The sequence below is a fragment of the Lytechinus variegatus genome, chromosome 2 (genome assembly GCF_018143015.1).
Source record: "Lytechinus variegatus isolate NC3 chromosome 2, Lvar_3.0, whole genome shotgun sequence".
NCBI lineage: Eukaryota > Metazoa > Echinodermata > Echinoidea > Temnopleuroida > Toxopneustidae > Lytechinus > Lytechinus variegatus.
The window spans coordinates 49738320-49761817 of record NC_054741.1 but is presented as its reverse complement, the minus strand read 5'-3'; the positions used below and the strand labels follow the sequence as shown (position 1 = coordinate 49761817).

Sequence of the window (23498 nt, the reverse complement as noted above, 5' to 3'; positions counted from 1 at the left end):
ATAAAAAGATCTGAAAAAAAGCTGAAGAGTATTGAAAAAGTCTGAAATAGAAAGAGCTCCCATACTTTTTGTACAGAGGAAAGCCAAATATAAACTGAAATTCAGCTGAAAATAAAAAAAAAAAAAATCTGAAATCAGATAAAAATCTGAACTCTCACACCTCTGCAGTATGAGCACACAGGAGAGGACTTCCCCTTCCAGCATGAAGGGAGGAAGCATTGACACTTCATCAAGAATCACAAAAAGGGATGACTTGCCACTTTCCCTGGCTCAAATAAAATCCTTTCTGTATGATTATACAAAATATTGAAATCTTTTCAGTACTCTTTGTTCAGCCTGAGTTGATACGATCCAACACCACTTCATCAAGACCTGCTGGGTGTTGCATAAAGCTGCTCGTTAAGTGTTACGCACAACTTTACGAACAACTGGAACATGTTCTTTGGTCCTAAATGGATGACATAGGGATGAATCATCTAGCACAAGAAGGGGTCACCAGTCGAGTATAAAGTCATTTGTATCTTACAAACAGCTTTATGAAACCCTCACCAGGTGGGTGTTTCATAAAACTGCTTGTAGGTTACGAGCAACTCTACACCAAGGACTGGTGATCTTTTCTTGCAGTCAATTTTGGGCACCAAATTTTCATTAGCGTTGATTTAGTGCTTAACCCTACTTCTCCCGGGGTATTTTGATTCTTGTCATTCCCGGGGGGGGGGGGGGCCATTATGGCCCCCCCTAAAGATCTCGGCCGCCGATTGCGCGAGCGACGCAAAAATTTGCACGCTTGTAGTGTGCGATGTCATCTACAAGGCTGTATGGTAAAATTTTCCAAAATAATGAGATTTTATTTTATATGAATTAATTATGCTAATTTATGCATAAATCATACATTTTGCTCTAATTCACTATATAAAGCTCCTAGAATGCTAATTTTTGGTAAAAATTTTCTTTGTAGCTTTCTTAACAATCGTAATTCAAAAAAACTTTGGTTTGGAAATAAATTTCTTATGTATTTTATTGTTTTATGAATTTCTTATGTATTTCTTTGTTTTTTTACTTTTTGTTTTTTATTGTTTTTTCAATGGAAATCGTTCCAGACATAATTCTGATCATAAACAAGGCAAAATTAATTAAGTTTAATCAGTAAAAGTAGAAATAATGATACATTTATGAATTTTGGCTAAATACGCAATTTGCATTGGATTTGTACATGAAATCACGTTTATGAGCAATTTTGGGTCTGACATGCACTTGCATAATGTTGCGTAATGTCGTAACCGCGTACCCGGGCGTCACAACTTTGGTCTCAAAATTTGCGCGAGACTTGAATGTAAAAAGTCAGTGAGCTGCGAGGTGAAAAAATTTTGCGCAGCAGATATATCGCGAAAATTGTTGAGGGGGGCCATTATGGCCCCCCCCCCGGGAGAATTAGGGTTAAGAAAGGATCACCAGTCATTCGTAACTTACAAACAGCTTTATGAAACACTCACCAGCATTATCATGGATCCTTCATGATATCGGGTGTGGTACATGAAGTTCATGAACCTCAGGTATGTCTGCCGTAGCATCCTCATCGACCTCTCGTAATCCTTCGCTCTTTCTTGATTTCCCAACCAGCTCAAGGAGTGCAGTGGCCTCTGGATCTTTGTCGAGGATACTCTTACGACCTTCATCATCCTCATCATCCTACAAAAAAAACCCACATAGAATGTCATCCAACGAAGTCACGAGGGAATGAACTCTACTCGAAATCAATAACATGTAATTTCCCTTGTGTAGCTACTTCGATTATAAAAAAATGGTTTATTGGGTCAATGCAAACATGATAACACAGAAATTTTGATTCCACTGGCGAGTTTCAAAACATTCTTCAGAACGTAAACAAGAAGATTAAATACTAGAAGCCACTAATATAACTCAAACATCAAATAGAAATAGCAACATGGTGAAAAAGCACACAGGAGGAAATTGATTTTCCAATTGCAAAGGGCCTCCCATCCCCAGTGAAGTAAAAAATATTGCAAAAAATGAAGAAAAAAAAAATATAGCCTGTGATTGTCATATAAAACTGCTACATAATTATTGGGCCCTCCATAACATCTCATTATCATTACCCTCCTCCATTTTTTGTGTTGAATACCCGGTACCTAGCTAGAAGGCAGAATGTCCTATTTTGACAACACTTTGGTATGAAATGGCTAAGATTCAAACCTTTTACACATTGAGTTAAACACTAAACAAGGCCAATAATGAAAAGACCTATAAAAATTGGTCTTACCTCTGGCTTCTTCTTTGGTAGTGGTCCAACTGCCCAGACTTCTATACAATCAATGACGAAGTTCTCTGAACCAGACAGTTGGGGACTGTCGTAGGTAGTACACTTAGGTTTGGCCTTACTGTGGCCTTTGCCATAATCCTGGTCTATCCATAATCCAAAGTACTCAAACTGCCCTCCCATGCCCTGGAAAAAAAATACCAAAATGATACATCAATAATGATCAAATATAAAAAACGTTTACAAAATAGAATCAGTAATTTGATGTTTGAGCTGATTTAACTATTCTTAGCTGATTTTAAGACTCTCATGCTCCACAAATGAGACACAAATTTGAGGAACATCAACAAAATGACTACATGTACTTTGCTATTGAAATATGACTATGCATAAATTCAGCTTATAAAGATTATAGTCACCAGAAACAGGAATCCAATGAATTCACATTAGTTAACATGAGAGCATTTGAGTCATGTATACAGTTTCTATTAAAGTGATTATAGCTCATCACATATGGTGCATAATGCCAAAATGGCAATGAATTATAAGAAAATTGAAATTAGATTGAAAATGAAGGAGAAAAACAATGATGACAGAGTTCTATATTTATGTTGCATCTAAAAGTCTGTTAGATATACATTCTTTATTTCATTTGTTTTCAAATTATTGTCTAGTAATTCATTTGGAAATACAAAAATATGATAAATGGAGTCAGTAGTTAAACTGTTTGTCTATAGCAACTTACCAGACCATTAGGCATAGTCTGCTGATCAATGTTAAGATACATGTAATGATCATTGTGTCCTGTTGTCTCATACACACCAAGGTCAGAGGTCAAACTGAACAGGAAGCAGTGGGTATTTCCTAGGGTCAAAAGGAGCAAAGGGGATGTGTTGATTTCATTAAAGAGAAGTATGGATGGAAATGGAAAGAGATAATGGGTCAGATCCATAAAAAAGAAGCTATTGCTAGAGAGTAATTGCTTCAAGCACAAGCAGTTGCTAGCTTAGCAAAAGATCATGCCTTAGCGATTGCTTTATTTTGTATGCAAAACCATTTGCTTGTGCCTAAAACCTTTTCATAACTTCTGACAGCAATTGCTAGCAGTGCAAAATACCGCTTCTATGTAACATATTTTTCTTGGACGTGGTGTCCAACTATTTCTTGAACTTGTTTCTCATTAATAAATCTATATAGTTTGCATTCGGCTTACACTTACTAAGAAGAAAACATGTTCATGTAGGCTACTGTACACCTTGGAGTTCTCTCACAGGTGCACTGATTATAAATTGATTATAAAACGTGAACGCCCTGATGAAGTAAACCCTCAAGCTGCTCTGATGGAGCTTGAAAAAAAAATCAAGCAAATGCTTAAACGCACAAGCAAATGCTTAGACGCACAAGGAAAATGTTCGCTCTATGCATACGCTTTTTAGCAGTGGCTTTATCGTCAAGCAAAAGCCTAGCAAAAGCAATTGCTACTTTTCATGCACCTAACCCAATAACACATTGAAAATTGCTTTAAGATATTTCAAATTGGAAGAACTGATCAAAGGGAAACAACTTCATAAAATGAGCAGGTAGGTGTTTCATAAAGATGTTTGTAAAGTTTAAGTGCTAAGTCAACTATATCATTCTGTACAAGTAAGGATCACTGGTCTTGCTTAGAGCCATTTGTAACTTACACTGTACAGACAGCTTTTATGACACACCCATCATATCATTTTCATATGGCAAATTCACACATATACCAATCAAACAAAAAAATAAAATCAGTTTGCATAATGTTTTACCATCTAAGTTACTTGTACAGATCATTCATACACAATTATGCAAATTCAAATTCAACAAATGACGATAATTAATAATCAATTAATTTCTATAGCGCTTTCATAAACTTATTGTTGTTTTGATGTGGTTTATGTTGTTGCCATAGATAAACAGTAGAAGGCGAAATGAAAAAAAAATGTCAGTGTAATTGATTCATTGTTTTATCCATTAAACCCAATGACTGTGGTAATCTGTAAAATATTTCAAAACATTATTCCCATATAATCTATCAAGCTAGATATTTTTATTATTGCCATAGATAAACAGTAGAAGGCGAAAAAAAATGTCATTGTAATTGATTCATTATGGTGGTTTTATCCATTATTTCCAATTACTGTTATAATCAGTAAAGTATTTCAAAACATTATTCCCATATACATATAATATATTAAGCTAGATATTTTTATTTATTATGATTATTGTCGTTAAAGGAAGAAACATTTGTTTGAGAACTCCAAGAATGGGAAAGACCTATGATCATGTAAGAAGGTACCTATGAAATTTGGTCCAATCTGCCAGCTTTCTGACCCAAATCCACCAAAGACCCTGCCATCGGTATCCCTAACAATTATAACCGAAGGTCCTTTGTTCTGGATGTGAGCGAGGAATGTTGAGAAGCTCGATCCATGGATAGATGACGAATAGAGGAACCTCCATTCCCGTCTTAACTCATGGGGTAGGTGATAGTTGATGGTTAATAGACTGGGAAGGTCAAGTAAGGTCCTGAACTTTGACCACGGTGCATCCTTGCACAGAGGCAGCGTTGGTACGTGGTGGATGATGTCATCGGTGATGGTTTCAGCCTCGTCTACGTAAGCTGCAGCCGAAGACATGCTATCTTCCTATGGAACATTTGAAGAATGCACTTATATAAAATGACAGTAACATACAAACTCTTGGCACATACATAATTTTATTGAAAAAAAGATATTGGACAGATTTCTTTAATAGTAAATTCAATAAAACTTTTCCTGTACACCTTGGTAATAACTTAACAATTGATAGGAAATGACTTTGTTCATTTATTCATTTATTTACTTACCACAATCAAGTAAAATTACAAGTAATGTACAATCAAGATAAAAAATAATCATAATAGAAAAATATAAAGAAACTATACAAGATAAAAAATATAGAAAGTAAAGCATATAGTCAGGCAGCATATGTCATCTACTTCGACAAATTGGCTAAGTCTGATTTTTCACTTTTATGTGATTGGTGACATCACAAGGAACAACTTTCAACTTGGTGACAAATTTCTAATGGTCATCTTGACCATGTGAGGGGTCAAAATGTGGTCAAATGGGGTCAATTTTTGAAATTGCCCCGATCGTGTCGAGTCATACATCAAATTGTTTGTTTTGTTATACTGAACAAAAAAGTGTACATAGATATGTACTCTTGACCTCCTGTTAAAAAGTTATGACCGGAAAGGTCGAAAGGTCAACGAACTTTCGGTAAATGGCAAATTACACTGAAATTAATAAGAAAGCTCCTTTTCCGTGTTTTTATGCATGTGTGTACTTTTTTTTATTTTCGATTTGATAAGTCCATCGTCAAAGGTCCTTATCCGGAAGATATGAATGGTCAAGACAAGGTCAGGGAAAAGTCAAAAGGTCAACAAACTTTCATTGGTAGCCAAAATACACTAAAAGCGGTTAGAATCTAAGAAGTAATTGGTTCTTTATTTTGAAAAGACTCTCTATCTAAGAAGACATCCATTAGAAAAAGGGGTCAAATGTGCTCACTTGAGAACAAAATAGAGATAGACGTTGCATACATTCAGTAGTATTGCAGGAATACTTTGAAATGACTTGGGCCTAATGCCCTTAAAATCGTATCTTCTTCATGATGTTATAAGTGCATCCAGCTCTTTCAGAGTTTCTTGATTTAGGAATTCAATTCAAGTTCAATTCATTTTCCATTTACTAGTCTTTGATATGGATAGAAACATTTCATCCATTTGCTTTGTACAGAATATTTTAATCAGTATTGTAATGTATTGGGGTATAAATATGTAATACTATGTTAAAAGAATAAACACATCGATTGATCAGTGCTTCTAGCTCCTAAAAAAGATGCCTAATATCTTATTTGGATTAACTTGCGAATAAGATAATGAGGTTAGGATTGAGGATGATATGATAGGTAGGGCTCCAATTGCTCCTTAATTAATTACAATGTGTGACGTTATTTCTGACAATTAAGAGGCAACTTCGTACAGGCATGCACATTGTGATCAGTCATGTGTGTCCATCATGCTAATGTGATATATTCTGACCATTACTCGATCTCTGGAGCCAAGAAGGACTACACATTTCTGATTTTGTGCTGCCATTGTGACTGCTTGTTCTATTTTTCCCCGGATTTGATCAAGTGTGTTTTTTCCCAGAGCATACAACATGAGACTAAACTTAATACCAGTTCTCACAGCTGCCCCAGAAATTGTGAAGACTTGAATTTTTACTGAAAAATAAATATAAATTGACCAAAAGTATGCACGAAATCCTTAAATTCCACGTTGCAAAATGCAAAAGGGCCCCCAATGATAAGCTCAGAACAGCACATGCACCAGAAATGTATAGCCCTTCTTGGCTTCAGAGATCGAGTAATGGTCAGGATATCACATCCGCATATAAATGGACACCCATGACTACAATGAGCATACCTGCACGATCGATGTTACCTCTTTGCCAGAAATAATATAACCGTCACACATTAGAACTAATTGAGGAGCAATTGGAACCCAACTTATCATCCTCAATCCTAACCTCATTATCTTATTCGCAAGTTAATGAAAATGAAATGTTAGGCATCTTTCTTAGGAGCTGGGAGCACTGATCAATCGATTTTTTTTGTGTGTGTTAACATAGTATTTATACCCCAATACATTACAATAATTTAAGGTAATTAAGATATTCTGTACAAAGCAAATGAAGAAAATACTTCTTTACATATAAGACTATTGAAAATGAATTTAACTTGAATTGAATTCCTAAATAAATAAATTTTTAAAAAATCAGAAAGAGCTGGTTGCACTTATTACACCATGATGATGATAAGATTTTAAGGGCATAATGGTGTCAAGTCGTTTCAGAGTATTAATGCAATACCATGATACCACACTGAATGTATTCAACGTCTATCTCTGTTTATCTGTTTTTTCCCCAAACAACCACATTTGACCCCTTTATATATAATGTCTTCTTAGATAGAGACTTTTCAAAACAAAGCACCCACGAAAAATAAGACTTCTAAAATTCTAACCACTTTTAGTGTATTTTGACTTCTAATGAAAGTTTGTTGACCTTTTGACCTTTCCCTGACCTTGTCTTGACCCTTTATATCTTCTGGATAAGAACCTCTGACGATGGACTTATCAAACTCGAAAATAAAAAAAGTACACACATGCATAAGAACACGGAAAGGAGCTTTCTTAACAATTTCAGTGTAATTTGCCATTGCCGAAAGTTCGTTGACCTTTTGACCTTTCCGGTCATAACTTTTTAACGGAAGGTCAAGAGTATATGGTTGTGTACACTTTATTGTTTAGTATAACAAGACAAACAATTTGATGTATGACTCGACACAATCGGGGCAATTTCAAAAATTTACCCCTATTGACCACATTTTGACCCCTCACATGGTCAAGATGACCATTAGAAATTTGTCACCAAGTTGAAAGTTGTTCCTTGTGATGTCACCAATCACATAAAAGTGAAAAATCAGACTTAGCCAAATTTTCGAAGTAGCCGGCAAATCATGACATATGCTGCCTGACTAATACAAAATATGGATGAGATACCTTAAGTAACAAATATTTATCCACGTTACCCCTTCAAATTCAAAATATAATTATACACCATATAACATGCTAAAATTAAGTATAAATTCCTAATGAAACGAATTCGTTTTAAAAAAATCTAAAGCTGGAATAGTAAAGGATTATTCTTTCTCAAGATGAATAATTGCAATCTGTGGCATAGACACATATTTATCTAAATTGTCCTGCTCGTGAAGAAAAAGGGCACCCTGTAGGATGGTTCCTATACTGTTGTATTTTGACAAAAGGAAGCAAGTTACAAAAGCATCAATTTTTTTAAATGAGCAATGTCTGTTCGTCATTAAAATAGTTGTCAATGCAATTTAACAGCATATTATTTTCAATATCTTTTCATAGAACAATTATTTCTTCCCCAAATTTTGCCTGAACATGCAACATACAAAGGGCTTTCAGAAACAATAATTCAAATTTGACTGATGTGTCACTTGCTTCCTTTTGCTTCAGTTGGGCAGTATACTGACCACTGGAATCAAAGCTGGGCTAACAATACTCACTGATATTTAGAAGTGCAAAGAAATCTAAATATATATACACTATATAACAACAGTTCTTTAATATAACTTCCTATAAGGAATCTAATAGTGGCTTACATACTCTTAAAGGGATGGTCCGGGCTGAAAATATTTGAATCTTAATACATAGAGTAGAATTCACTGAGCAAAATGCCGAAAATTTCATCAAAATCGGATAACAAATAAAATAAAATTTCATCAAAAATCGGATAACAAATAATAAAGTTATTGAAGTTTAAAGTTTAGCAATATTTTGTGAAAACAGTCGTCATTAGGTTGGCTGATGATGTCACATCTCCACTTTCCGTTTTCTTATGTTATTTACATAAAATCATAATTTTTTCATTATTTCATACTTGGGTGAATGATATGTCTCCCTAATAATGAAATAGGTTGCAGCAATAAATATCTAATGCACTAAATCAGTTGTCAATCCGATATGTCTAGTTCTTGGAGGAAAAAAATTTAATAAACCTAAATTCATATAAGTGGGGATGTGACATCATCAGCACACTTAATGAATATGCATGATGACTGTTTTCACAAAATATTGCTTAACTTTAACATTCAATGATGTAGGATGTTACATCAGTGAGAAATTTAATTACATGAGAAGAATGGATCTGGAAACCAAAGAACTTGAGGTTATGTGGCTGGAGATTAAAAGAAAAAATAGCAGTTCGATTTTTGTTGGTATTTTATACAGGAGGCCTTCCTCACCAAGTACCTATTTTACCACCCTTGAAGCAAATGTTGAAAAAGTAATTTCATTATCAAATAATATCATTTTGATGGGTGATTTCAATTGCAACATGAGTAATAATAATGCGTTGTCTAAAATAATTAAGGATATTTGTCATACTTATCAGCTTAACCAGTTAATTAATGACCCCACAAGAGTTACACCTCACAGTAGCACAATCATCGACTTAATACTTACCTCAAATTCAATTGAAAGTGTAAAGTCGGGTGTAATCTCTATTGGTTTTAGTGACCACTGTTTGACTTTTGTAGTAGTGAAAGGCAAGCACACAATGTTTCATTCTAAAATAAGTAAATTTAGGTCTTTTCGCAACTTTGATGAAAATAGATTTCGAGATGACTTGAAAAATCAAAACTGGAATGATTTCAATAACGAAAACGTTCAAGTTGACGAAATGTGGTCTCATTTCAAATTTTTGTTTACTACTTTAAGTGATAAACATGCACCTTTTATTTCTGTCAGAAGAAAAAGAAATGGAATACCTTGGATTACAAATGAATACATAAATTTGGCACGTGACCGTGATTTCTTTAAGAAAAAGTTCCATAAAACGAAAAGTGATTACTATTGGAAAAAGTTTAAGTACTATCGAAACAGAGCAAATAATTTGAACAAATTTCTTAAAAAAGAATATTACCTGAATAAGTTTTCAGAATGTGGAAATGATTTGAATAAAAATTGGAAAGTTCTCAAAGGGCTTTTACCATCAAAGAAACAGGAAATAAACAACACAATCCTGATTGATGAAGAAATGATATCTGACAAAGTAAAGGTGGCAGGTTTATTGAATGAAGCTTTTAATAAAGTAGGCTCAAACCTACAAACAAGTTCCAGTTCCAACACAGTAGACGGTGCTTTTAACGATTTACAAACGTTAACTCAAACTAATTATTCTTTTGAATTTCAAGATTTAAATCTCAATTTGTCAAAAACGAACTACGCAATATTGATTGTAAAAAGGCTGTAGGAATGGACGGTCTACATCCTAAGTTACTAAAAGTATCTGCTGATATAATTGCGGAACCACTTTCTAAATTGTTTAACTTATCACTAAAAACTTCTCAATTTCCATCTGATTTCAAAGTCGCAAAAATCACGCCAATTCACAAGGGTGGCTCGCTCAGTGTTGACAATTTCAGGCCCATTTCAATACTGCCCTCTATGTCAAAAATCCTTGAAAAAGCAGTACACAAACAATTGTATTCGTATCTTAACCAAAATAATTTATTGTCGGAACGTCAATCTGGATTCAGACCACTCCATTCCACAGCCACGTGCCTTACAGAAATTACTGACTACCTGTTTGAAAATATGAATCATGGTCAGATTACGGGAGCTATATTTTATGATCTAAAAAAAGCATTTGACGTAATTCCACACGAAATAATACTTGATAAACTAATTTTCTATGGTATGAATAATAAGGTACGTGAATGGTTTAAATCGTACTTGGTCGGAAGACAACAATGTGTTAATATAGATGATTATTGTAGTGAGTTTTTAACTGTGAAATCAGGGGTGCCCCAGGGGTCAATCCTTGGCCCCTTGATCTTTTGTCTATATATTAACGATATTAACAACTTAAGAATTCATAAAAATTCCAAAATTTCACTCTATGCAGATGATACCGTTATTTTTAACAATTCTCATAACTTTTCTGAAGTTCAATTGAATTTACAAAATGACTTTGATTTAATATGCAAGTGGTTTGATATTAATAAGATGTATATTCATCCACAGAAAACCATGGTCATGCCTTTTGGCACTAAAAGAAAGCTAGATAATCACCAATTCAAGATCAAATTGTACGATAACCACTTGCAATGTGTTGATAAAATGAAATATCTTGGTATTATACTTGACTCGCAACTGACCTGGTCTGACCATGTAAGATATATATGTAATAAAATATCACGTACAATTGGATGTATTCGCCGCATAAAGCAATTAATACCCTATAAAATTCTTGTAACCTTATATTTTGCTTTAATTTTACCACATATTGATTATTGTTGCACTGCATGGGGAAGTTGTTCAAAAACAAATCTTTCCAAACTACAAAAATTACAAAATAGATATGCCAGATTAATATTAAATAAGGATTATAATACACCGCAGTGTACACTTCTTACAACCCTAAATTGGCAATCCGTTGAACAAAGACTAAAATATCACTACTGTTTATTAGTATTTAAAATAATTAATGTAAACGCCCCTAACTATTTAAAATCGCTTATTACTTATCGCACCTTTAAATATTGTACCCGCTATGCACTAAATTCTCTCCTCGACATTCCATTCCCCAAAACTGAATTCAAAAGAAAGTCATTCTCTTATAAAGCAAGCTCCCTATTTAATAAACTCCCATTTTCAGTTCAATCCACCAATTCTATAAATTCTTTTAAACGAGGTTACCTATTGGCCAAACATTTATTATAACAAAGTATCTTCTAGTATTCTTTCTTTTTTGTTTATTTGTTTTCTTTTTGTTTATTTCATAGATTATAACTTTTTATGTTAATTTTCACTTGTATTTATTTATATATATTATCATGTTTATGTTCTATTTTATGTTTGTAAAGGCGGAGGGCTTCGTTGTAAAGCAGTTTTATAACTGAACCGAACTACCCTCCACCTCATTTTATCATTTGTTATAAATAAAACATGAATAAATAAATAAATAAATAAATAAATAAATAACTTTGTTATTTGTTATCAGATTTTGATGAAATTTTTCAGCATTTTGCTCAGTGAATTCTACTCTATTTATTTACCTATAAATACTTTCAGTCCGGACCATCCCTTTAAGCGAAAGAACAAATTAAGAGCGATAACGATAATGATAGAAGAGAGAGAGGGGGGGGGGAGGTTTAGCAATAGAGCATTGGAGGGATAAAGAGAAAATCATCTTACCCTTAGCATCGTGTTTCCAGGATGAAAACAGACTTGGAAGACATCAGTGAAGAGGGAATAAAACACTCTAGTCTTTTCTAACCATGACTGTACCTGATCAACACTCAAGTAGCCTCCCTCAGCTGTGAGAAACGATTATGTAGGTTTGCATTGTGCAGGGTGCTACATAAGCACTTGCCCGGGGCAAGTAAAAGTTAGAGTCGGGCAAGTGTTTTGAAGTAAAGACCGAAACTACTTACCCGAATTAGAAGGTAAAATTCTCACAGCAAAATGACAAAAATTACGGTCTTATATGATATATGGACCCTAATTTTTTTAAAAAAGAAATGCAATAACAAGGTAGATCAGTTCATGTCAAAAGAGAAAAATAGGTCTATGGTTTATAAAACCACAGTACATGTACTTTCATTTGAAGAGGTAAAACTTTTTTTCAAGATATTTTAGGGCAAGCGAATTAGATTTTAAAAATCAACTTGCCCAACTGGGCAAGTGCTTCTAAAAAGTTATGTAGCACCCTGCATGGTTGAATTTGTAACATGGAGAAGGTTTACGGTTCACCGTGAATGATTTTAAGAAGGGAAGGAAATACAGGCAGAAAGATTGAAATGGAAAGATGAGATAGGATGAAAAGAGAAAATTAGAGGTATTCTTTTCTTGTGAGTGAGTGAAGTCCTGAACAGGACTGCAAACAAGATGAAATGAGCTGAATATGGCTTGAATAGCGATGGTCTCTTCACTTCATCCTGCTACTACTCAAACCATCACTACTCAAGCCATATTCAGCTCATCTCATCTGGTTAACAGTCCTTTTTAGGACTTCACTCACTTTGCGAGAAAAGAATACTTCTAATTTCCTCTTTTCATCCTATCTTGTCTTCCATTTCAATCTTTCTGCCTGTATTTCCTACACTTATTCATATTACACATGGTGAACCGTAACCCTTCTCCACGTTAAAATTGATACTGTTGTGGTCAAAAGATAGTGAACCCCATCACAAAATGCACTCCTTCATGCCGAGTGTTGAATGTAGACAACAGCACCACAGAGAAACAAACTTTATTGAATTTGAATGCAATATTTTATCAATCCTCTTCACAATTAAATATCTAAAATGTGGCAGATCATGAACACTTTAAGTATGTTCAATTTCTGATAGGGTTCACTATTAGACATTTGAGCGCCACTGTAGGCCGACACTTCTAATAAAATAAAATATCTCACTCGCTCAGCAACAGAGAAACTGATACATTCACTATTTCTTCGCGATTATTTTGGTGATGGCCTCCTATACAACATACCATGGGGAGCATTTCATCAACAATTTTGTCTGACAAAATTTGTTAGATCTGACAACTTTCCTTGACTTTTATTAGCTGAGAGGCACTGCACTGTCGGTTGAAACAGGACTTGCAAAAAAAAACGTCCAACTAGTCCTCTCATCAAACGCTCCCCAGATTCTAGAATTGGGAAGCTGAAGATGTTATAAAATGCAGCTGCGTGCACTGTAACTTTATCCAGCAAGCAGTCGCATCACTCCTTTCTTGTAAAGGCTAATCTGGTTGCATCCGAGACTTCTATTACATGATACAAAGGGCCATTCCATACATGCCGTACAGGATATTGATAACAATTTAAAGTCTTTTAGTTGAATGCTTTCAGAGCAATAAAACTTTCTTTTTCATCAATGATAAAGTTAAAGCAGGTAGTGATGGGAAAAACTGATAACCAACACAAAATGTTTGAGTACGGGTGAATCAAAGGTAAAAATCTTGTGTGTCGTACAAGACTCAGAAATGTCCCATACGACACGCAACATTTTCACCCCTAATTCATCATTGTTAGTTATCATCTTTTTACATGACTACCCAGTAGTACTTTAATATTACCACAAAACAAATTGAAGTTCCTTGTTTGTTTGGACAGCAGGTTGAAAAGTCTTGTGAAAATGGCTGATTGTTCTAGCATGGAATCACCCATAACAGATTCTAAACAAGTCATTAAATTAATTAGTTAAACAAAATAAATGAGAATGATTGGTGTTTGAAGTTGCATGTATTTTCACAAATGATATATTTAATTTTGCAGATCCCCTTACCTTCATCCATGCCCTGTAAAGTAAACTGCACAAATCTTTGTTTGGAGTCAGCATCAGCCTCAATCTTCCAACCTCCCATCTTATCCGCTGCCTTCAGTGCTTTCTCATAAGATGATAAGATATCTGTGATGAACTGAAATAAAAAAGAAAAATACAAAATACAAAATATTCTCTTTGGAACAGGTTTTAATCATTCAATAAAAGTCTTTTTCTTCTTTGCCATTTATTGAATTAACCATTAAAGATTTCAACTAATTCTGAAGATACTGGTATTGCAATTTGTGATAAAGTCTTATATTTTTATTAATATGCAACTACAAACAGTAGGACAACAATCATCTGCTTAAATGGGTACTCCAGGCTGAAAATATTTATATCTAAATAAAAAGAGTAAATTTACAGAGCAAAGAGCTGAAAATTACATAAAAATCTGATAATAAATTCATGACAAAGTTATTGAATTTCAAAGTCTAGCAATATTTTGTGAAAACAGATTTATGCATGCTGTCATGAATATTCATTAGGTTGGCTGATGATGTCACACCCCCACTTTCCCTTTTCTTTTGTTATTACATGAAATCACAATTGTTTCATTTTGTGTAAATGATATGTCTCCCTTAAAATGAAATAGGTTGCAGCAATGAATATCCAATGCACTAAGTCAGTTGTCAATCCATTTTTTTTTGGTTCTTGGCAGAACAAAATTGAAAAGACGAATTTCATATAATAAAATACAAAAGAACAAGTGGGAATATGACATCAGCTTGCTCATTGAATATTCATGAAGACATGCCTAGAACTGTTTCACTGGAATCATGCAAATCTGTAGAATGCCTTAGCTTTGTATTTCTTGTCCAATTTTGATCAAATTTTCAGTATATTGTTTGTCTGATTTTTCTTTATCTGTTCAAATCATATTATTTTCAGCCTTAAGTACCCCTTTAATATGAAATTCATCTCTCCAATCATCTGACTTTATGGGCTGCATTTTTTTTTTGGTCTCCTTTATGTTTTCACATAATCAAAGGCATTCTCTATCTTTCCATGGATATGGACAAGCCTACAAACCATCGCTACTCAAGCCATATTCAACTCATCTCATCTGGTTTACAGTCCTTTTCAGGACTTCACTCACTTTCAAGAAAAGAATACCTCTAATTTCCTCTTTTCACCCTTTCTCGTCTTTCTGCCTGCATTCCCTTTTCCTTCTTCATATTACACATGGTGAATCTTAAACCTTCTCCATGTTATAAATTCCACCATGCAAACCCACAAAGATCAAGCCTACATAGTTTTCCTTTGTTGTCTACCTCGATGAAAAGCTTCAAAATGTAATCATGGATCCCCCCCAAAAAAATGAATAAATAAATACAACAAAAATAATAATGAAAATAAAAGATTATCATCAGGGTGTGCATTTTGTGACAGAAAAAATGTATTTATTTAGAACTAAATAAATTGCAAAGTGCTCTAACAAAAATTATTAGACAGATAAAATTAGGTTAAAGGAAAAGTAAAAACAAGGAAACTGAAAACAAGAACAATACAATACACACTCAATAATTCATAATACATGCATTATAGTAAGATGTGTTCTCTGAACAGATTTGAAAGATTCAAGAGATATTAAGGAAAGGTTATTCCTAAGAGTAGAGCGTTGACAATAATAGCAAAGTGATTATGGCAAGTAAAAATACAGATAAAGATAACCTGAACATTGCATTGAATTGGAACTGTATACAAAGTTTGCTGATCACCATAATCCGGCCTATACAATACCGGCTGGGGCAGCAAATCAGGATGCATTGAGGAGTAAAATTTGAAGAGGCACAAGCTTTGGATACTGTGCATATTACTTTGGAAATAAATCAATTTTCAAATAGGGATTATATTGGGAATATATTTTCCATATGATCAGATAGGCAGATGCAAAGGAAATTTGATGAAAATAATGTTGATTATATATATAGAGATCCATACACGTGTAGAAATCTGAGATTGCGAGACATTATTGGAAACAATATTCTGACAAGGGCAAGACAATATCTGATTATTAAAGTGACAAGAATCAATAAAAACTGTAACAAAACACACATATAAATCATATATTACAGGTACAAACAAAAAATTTGTGAAAAATGGACAAAACAAATCACTTGAATATACAGTGCGTATCAAAAAAAAGTTTACACTTAGAAAAAATCCTGTTAAATTATACATTTATAATATCCTGAGGATTTTTCCACATTTTAGCATTGGTACTGATCCATTTAAGCAAATGACGATGTAACTGTCAAAAAATATTTCCGCTTGAGTGAGCACCACTTACTTTTGAAAAGTTAGTGAAAAATGATTTGCGCAGAACTTTGAAATAGTTATGCAAATAAAAGTAGACCTTAATCATAAAGAACACGTTGAATTAAGCTAGTAATATTTATTTGAAGATATCTTTTAGGTTTTTAACTTGTTTCCTTGCCCAAAACACTTTGAAGGGTGCATTGCGCCCCATCCCACTCCCCCACACACGAAGGCCATCTTGACGATATTTGCTTTACACTGAGCTGTGAAATGGTTTAGGCTTTATTTTCATTTTGTTAATCATTGTCAGGCTTGGAAAAAGTGTGGAGAAACAAGTATTAAATGAAAAATGAAATGTAAACCCACTTTAAATGATAAAATCTTAGTGAAAAATGCTGGAGATGTCTGATATAAAATTTTGTTCAGATTTAGATACAGTAAATGTCCTCTGATCCAGCTGGCACAAAAAGGGATAATGTTGTGCTTACTAAGTGTTGAAATTTCAATTTGGGTGGCAAAATTGTTACAAAATGCTTGAATGTATCATTTTATTTTAATTGACTAAAAGTGCAAGGAAAATGTATGAGAAATGTTTGACAGGGTAAGTTTGACTTCGCCCTTCTCCCTTGACACAGCATGAAAACGAGCATTTCTGCGCAAACAGATTTCTGCGAGCTTTACAAAAATAGACAGTGCTCACTCAAGTGTAACATTCTGTCAAAACTTTTAATTTCATTGGACAGATGAGGCCCAAACCCAGGATTATATGTGAAAAAATTACCCACATGTTGTATATTTTTTAATTTCCAGGTTTTTTTCAAAGTGTAAACTTTTTTTTGATACGCACTGTATAAGAAAGGGAACCATTCCCAAACATAATTAAAATACACACATCTGGACTTTGGTAATCATAAATCCATAAAGAGCAAAATTTAATATGACCTGAGGTCAAAACAAATACTGTAATATTTACTGACCTTTGAGAGATGTTCTTTTGTTATCCTGTCAGCCGTATTGGCTGCTAGTCTGCACACCATCAGACTTGTTTCTTCCATAGTTCCCTTAAGTAGCTTGGCGAGGGCGATCACGAAAGCTTCTTGAGAGATGGATTTTATTGAAGAGATGACCCCTTGGACTTGAAGCATCTCATTGTATAGACGCTCAGTAGTCGACTCGGATAGGATCTCACCTAAACAACTCTAGTGAAGAAAACAAGTCACCATTAAAAAGCAATCAAACCAGAAAGTGTTAAAAAGCAAAACAGTATTTCATAGACCATTGACATTAATTTCCATACAACTGATTACTTGGATTATGATTTACAATAAATCAAATTTCTTATTAAAAAATCTGTTAAATTATTCTGATTCATTAATTAAAAAATTTAAAAGCATACGTTTAAACGACAGGTCTACAAAAATTCATCAATTTTTCCTCTCATTCACATTCTTTTGATAGCATCTACCTTTCACAGCAATATACCCCAAGGACTACATCTGTACCATGATTTTTATTCAATCTTTTATCAATTTTACTTCATTTTTCATCCAAAAATAATTCTTGTCAGTTACAATTGGTCATTTTCAAACGTGAGTGACACGACAATCGGAGAGGTTTAAGGGCTCATATCTTCAAACTTTAAGGTTATGAATCAATCATGACTACTATATTATATACAATGTAGGACTGGCATGGGCCACTACGAGTTTGATTTGAATTCAACAATTCGTTTAGCAGATATGATTAAAAAATGGTGCGTGAGTGACACGACAAATTTTGGACATGGGTTTCTGACCACTAACACATATGGTTGGATTCGTGCCCAAGTAGTTGTCATGGAGTACTGTGAGTACCAGTAAATGGACATAAATAGTGTACCTATCTAACACATATGGTCGAAATCAATCAAGCCTTCTCTATGGAAAATGGTACCCTCCTATATACCGTGAGTGACACGACATCCAAAACGTGAGTGACACGACAAGTGCAAAAATACAACATTTATCTCAACATTGAAAGTATTTTTTGCATGATGTAGAAGAGTAAAATACCATTAACCAAAAAACAAGCTTAATTACATAATAACTGCTTTCTTTTAAGTTCATAATATGTCATCCTGATGTTTTATTCTTGGTTTATGGTCATATTTGCCCATCAACTCACATTCCCTATACCATACCACATTGTCACACTAGGGCTTCTACCACTCTCCTCTTTAGAGGAGGAGGGGGCACTTGAAGGAGGTGTTATGAGGTCTTGGCATTGACATCAACTCAAACATTCTTTTTGTGGCCTGATATCATTCAAAACTTTAACTCTTTCTCCCTATCTGTATATGAAAGTTTACAGGTTTATACAATTCAGCATCCACAACGGATGGAATAATTTTTCCTTGTAAGAAAGGTATTCTCAATAGTCACTCACATCATCTTGCATGGTCTGGTAGCCAATGATATCATGTATGACTCCCTTTTCTTGAAATATTGGATTACAATATTATCCTCCTTTAATATTTTTATAGGCATTGTCCAAATAGGACATGGCAGTTTAAATGTCTTTTTTGGTACAAACCCACAATCACGTTGCTGCACACTTCAGATGGACTATCAGCAAATCGCCTTGAGAAAATTGGAAATTCAACTCAACAAGCATAGGTTTTCTCCTGAACACTGCTTGTATGTGGACCCTCCCAAGGCAGTACATGTAGGCACTGTACCAAAATTCAGAGCTATGCTTTTTGCTGGAATTTGTAAGCGCCTTTTCATTGCTAATTATTTGATCATATATTCTCACCTGAAATGTTTGTTTTCTTGCAAATTTGTTTATTTCATGTCCTGGAATACAAGCTTTATGGCAAATGAAAAGGTTGATTTAATCAATCAGAAGGAAAAGAAAAATATTTTCTTTTCTGAATTTGAAAAAATGTTTGGTGTTCATGGTGATCTCTTATATCTCATGTACACTACTTTACCACTAAAATTTCTGCAAATTTCAAAAAAGGATCCGTGACTTTTCTAGCTGAGTATAACAAAGAAATAACTTTACTCAAAAGAAAGGTGAACTTTCTGCTTATTTCTGTAAATGGAGACAGAGAATGTTCGAGTAATACCTACGTGTAGGTATGACTTGAACCATCACCCTCACCAACCCTTTATGCATTGTAAATATGTCCATTGCTTAAGTATAGTGGTTTTCTCTTGATACATTCATAATTTTGGGTTGATTGATTATGTTGTTATATTCTTAATCACAGTACATTAACCAAAATATGAATTAGGATCCGAGTCTTCACACCAATGGAAAATTGTCAGGATTTTTTAAACCAAGGCAACCAAGGAGAGGAGAGAAAATAGATGAACTCAATGTCAAATTCAATATTTCCATAAAAAGGAGTAAAATTAGGAAGATGGAGGAAATTATTAGCCTGAAATAGGCCTAAATGATGTCAGGAACAACATTTTGACTGTATCCCTGGTAAAACGCTTCAAAAATTACTGGATGTCCTTTTTTATACACAATATAATACGTGAGTGACACGACATTTTGTGAGTGACACGACATTGTGAGTGACACGACACAACTTTGACAGTTAATTTTAGCTTTACCTTAACACATTGGACAAAGTTACTTCATATACAATAAGGTACAGATAAACTGTATTTGCTCCAGTACTGGGATAAATTAATTTTCAGAATACACAGCTCTAGAAAACTTTTTGCATTTAAAACGTGAGTGACACGACAACCAGTTTTGAAAACTTTGAAACCCAATTTTTTTCAGAAAAACACTTCACAGAATTTTTTTTTTGCTTTTTAGGAGTTAGATACAATACACAGCTTGTATCTTGCCAACAAATGTGCTTCTAATACAAATTTTATATTGTGATAGGCAATATGTGAATTTTAATGCAAAAATCAACATTTTGTAACATTTAATTTCCCTTGCATAAAATTCATTGTATCTCAAGACATAATTAATAATTTTATGTAAATGAAATGGAAAAATATACTTTAAGATGTCTAGTTTCAAAAAGCATTGAAGCCTAATGATTTCTAGCAAGTTTTAATTTTCATCCCCATGTCCACTTTTGTTTGAAAATGACCAATTGTAGTGCTGATGTCGATGAAAAAGGTATGTTATTACCATGAACTGTTCTTTGGAGAATGTTGCTTGACTCTGCCCATCAGTTTGCTGTGGGTTGCTCTGACATATTCTCTCAAACACAGTTTGCAGTTCTTCTTGCTCATCAGGTGAGAAGAGAGATCGATAGGTCTGGTATTCCGCTCTCATTCCAGTTTCCTGTGAACTCCTGGACTTATCAGCACTCTCAGACTGTCCCATCTTTAAAAATCTTTTGACCCCCCCTGTGGCCCTGTCAAATGGAAAAAAAGAAACAATATTGTCAAGATTGCACAGCAGATTAACATCTGGGCCCTATCTTACAAAGAGTTATGATTGATCGGATCAATCTCTTAAAGTTTATGGAAATCCATCAATGTAAAAAAAATTTCTTTAGGATATTTGCACTATGTCCTTAGTAAACAAAGAGAAGCATACTGGATTGTCAAGAAAACTGAATGTATGAATAATATTTCTTGAAAATATTTTGAACAAATACATAATTTCAGATGTTGATGTTTCTGGCTTTCCATAGTTGCGGTCGATCAGATCAATTGTAACTCTTTGTAAGACAGGGCCAAGAAGAAACATGATAATAATAACAAAATGCTTATATAGCGCATAACACTACCAAGTACTCTTATAAAGATCACTACAATTACATAAAGATACCTACGTAGATCTCTCACAAACTGCCTGTGATTCTGTGAATGGTAGACTATTCAGTATACTTATACACCAATTTTGTTTGGTTCATTATGCCTTGTGCACATAAGTAGTGTCTTGTTACTCATATCAAGGCTTCTTTATATCCCACAGGTAGATACTTAACAAGGTTACTTGATGGATATATGGGTACCACTTTATGCATGTATCCAACATGCTTAAAATGGAGAAAGATACCTGCAAGTTCAAGGGCTAAAACTGAACAGGGGAATAATATTTAAAGGAGAAGTTCACTCTGTCAATTTTTTTTTACATTAAGCAAGATACAAAAATGCAAATTCTTTGAAAAAAGCAACATTTTGAAAATGAAATTAAATAAAGGATAATGATGAGCGTTAGTATGAATAGACCAAAAGCTTCAGTCTCTGTACATTGGTTGTCCACTGAATTACGTTGGCTCCATTCAACAATTCACAGACTGAAATGTTGGAGGCCCTTAAGTAGAGACAACGTATTATTTATGTTAGATCTAATCCTGCAGCAACCTGATATTTGGATTGGGTTTGTTTTTACATGTCACTTTTTTGTTTAAAAATTTACATCCAATTTGACAAGAAAATGTACAAAATTAAGAAACATTGTACCCGAGACCGCAGCTAGTGCAAATTCCTTTCAAATGAAGATCAAATCCTCTAGTTATCCTCGGTCCTTTCATAAGAACCATCAATTACCATCTAGAATGATGTCATCATCCTATACGTCTTTACCAGTAGCAATGTATCACGATTTTTACAATACTCTATGACTTGTCTTTGTATCGCTAATTGTCTTTGTGAATTTGTCACTCGCACTGATTGGCGTGGACATCAAAAATTCTAATTGGAAAGCCTTGATAAAAGCCTTACTATAAACAACAAACTCAGCTAGCAGTTTTTCATCTCCAGAGAATAAGTTTAAAAACCAAGAAACAACATATCAGTAACACGTATTTTTCAGTATTTGATCCAATATTTAGTAATATCACAAGAAAGAATATTTATAATCTAAGAAAAAAATGTGGGCCATCGTTGAAAATATTCCATTAATAGACCTATTAAAATGCTAAAAATCAAGAATACCCTAGAATGATTTTTTTTTCACCAAATTGGTGAAAGGTTATACCCATGGGGCTCATACTGACGGTTTACCGTAAGTGAATGTGGATGACAGTAAAATGTCAGAAATTGTTGAATGAATCCCAAGAAACGACGGTTATTCCTGTCTATAGTGCGAACTTGGTACTATAGATTATCATCATCACCATTATTGTTTTCATCAATATCGTTTTTTTTTATTGTTCCTCTTTCTCCTCTCCTTCCTGAGGTTATTCTCCTACATCATTACCATTATAATTAATCATCATCACCATAAATTATCATCATTATCATCACCATAATCATCATATGCCATCATCATCATTATCATCATCATCATCATCATCATCATCATCATCATCATCATCATCATCAACATAATCATCATCACCATCATCATCACCATCACCATATCATCATCATCATCATCAACATACCGTAATCATCATCATCACCTTTATTAGGCTTATCCCTGCATCAAGTAATATTAGCATTATCATGTGCATGCCCCCTGCCTATAAATGATAAAAATTACCCATTCACTCCACAATCACAGTTCATCTCATCATCGGTCAAATTGTAGGCTCAGATCAAGTGCATAATTCGCATTCAAACCGCCTCTTGTCGTCTGGTGTAGGGTCTTACCTCTACACCCAGGAGGCCATTACGGTTATTAGCATGTGCAATTAATTATGCACACACGTGTACGGTGAATCTCACGAATCCGTGATATACTAACTCAAATTGCACAGGAGCCAAATCCCACGTAACATCTAATCAGCTGCGCATACCGTACCGACACCCGTTCAATCGTAATCATACATGAGAGTGTCGACATACACTCATGCATGTACCTCACAATATCAAGAAATTTGAAGTTCAAAATTACCGAGGGATGCTGGTAAAACAGTAGTCTAATTAGCCTTCGAGAGAAAAGGGTAAATTTGTACAAATGTTTTGTGATGCCTCGTCTCTGATTCCAGACACCCGCCGAGTCCCGCTGGCTAGCGCTTGTTGTTTTCCGGGATAGAGATTGCGTAATCAGC

General features: G+C 34.1%; 1 protein-coding gene across 1 annotated transcript; it reads right to left on the bottom strand.

The window, feature by feature from the left end:
• Positions 1-1437: 1437 nt before the first annotated feature.
• Positions 1438-23471, bottom strand: LOC121408266 (MTOR-associated protein MEAK7-like). The gene is made up of 9 exons (XM_041599670.1): positions 23342-23471; positions 20678-20906; positions 17512-17733; positions 14237-14369; positions 12141-12262; positions 4602-4950; positions 3024-3142; positions 2282-2464; positions 1438-1689 (listed from the first exon to the last, which is right to left on the bottom strand). Exons 2-9 carry the CDS (start codon positions 20873-20875, stop codon positions 1513-1515), a joined length of 1503 nt encoding a protein of 500 aa, XP_041455604.1. The 5' UTR covers positions 20876-20906; positions 23342-23471; the 3' UTR covers positions 1438-1512.
• Positions 23472-23498: the final 27 nt, after the last annotated feature.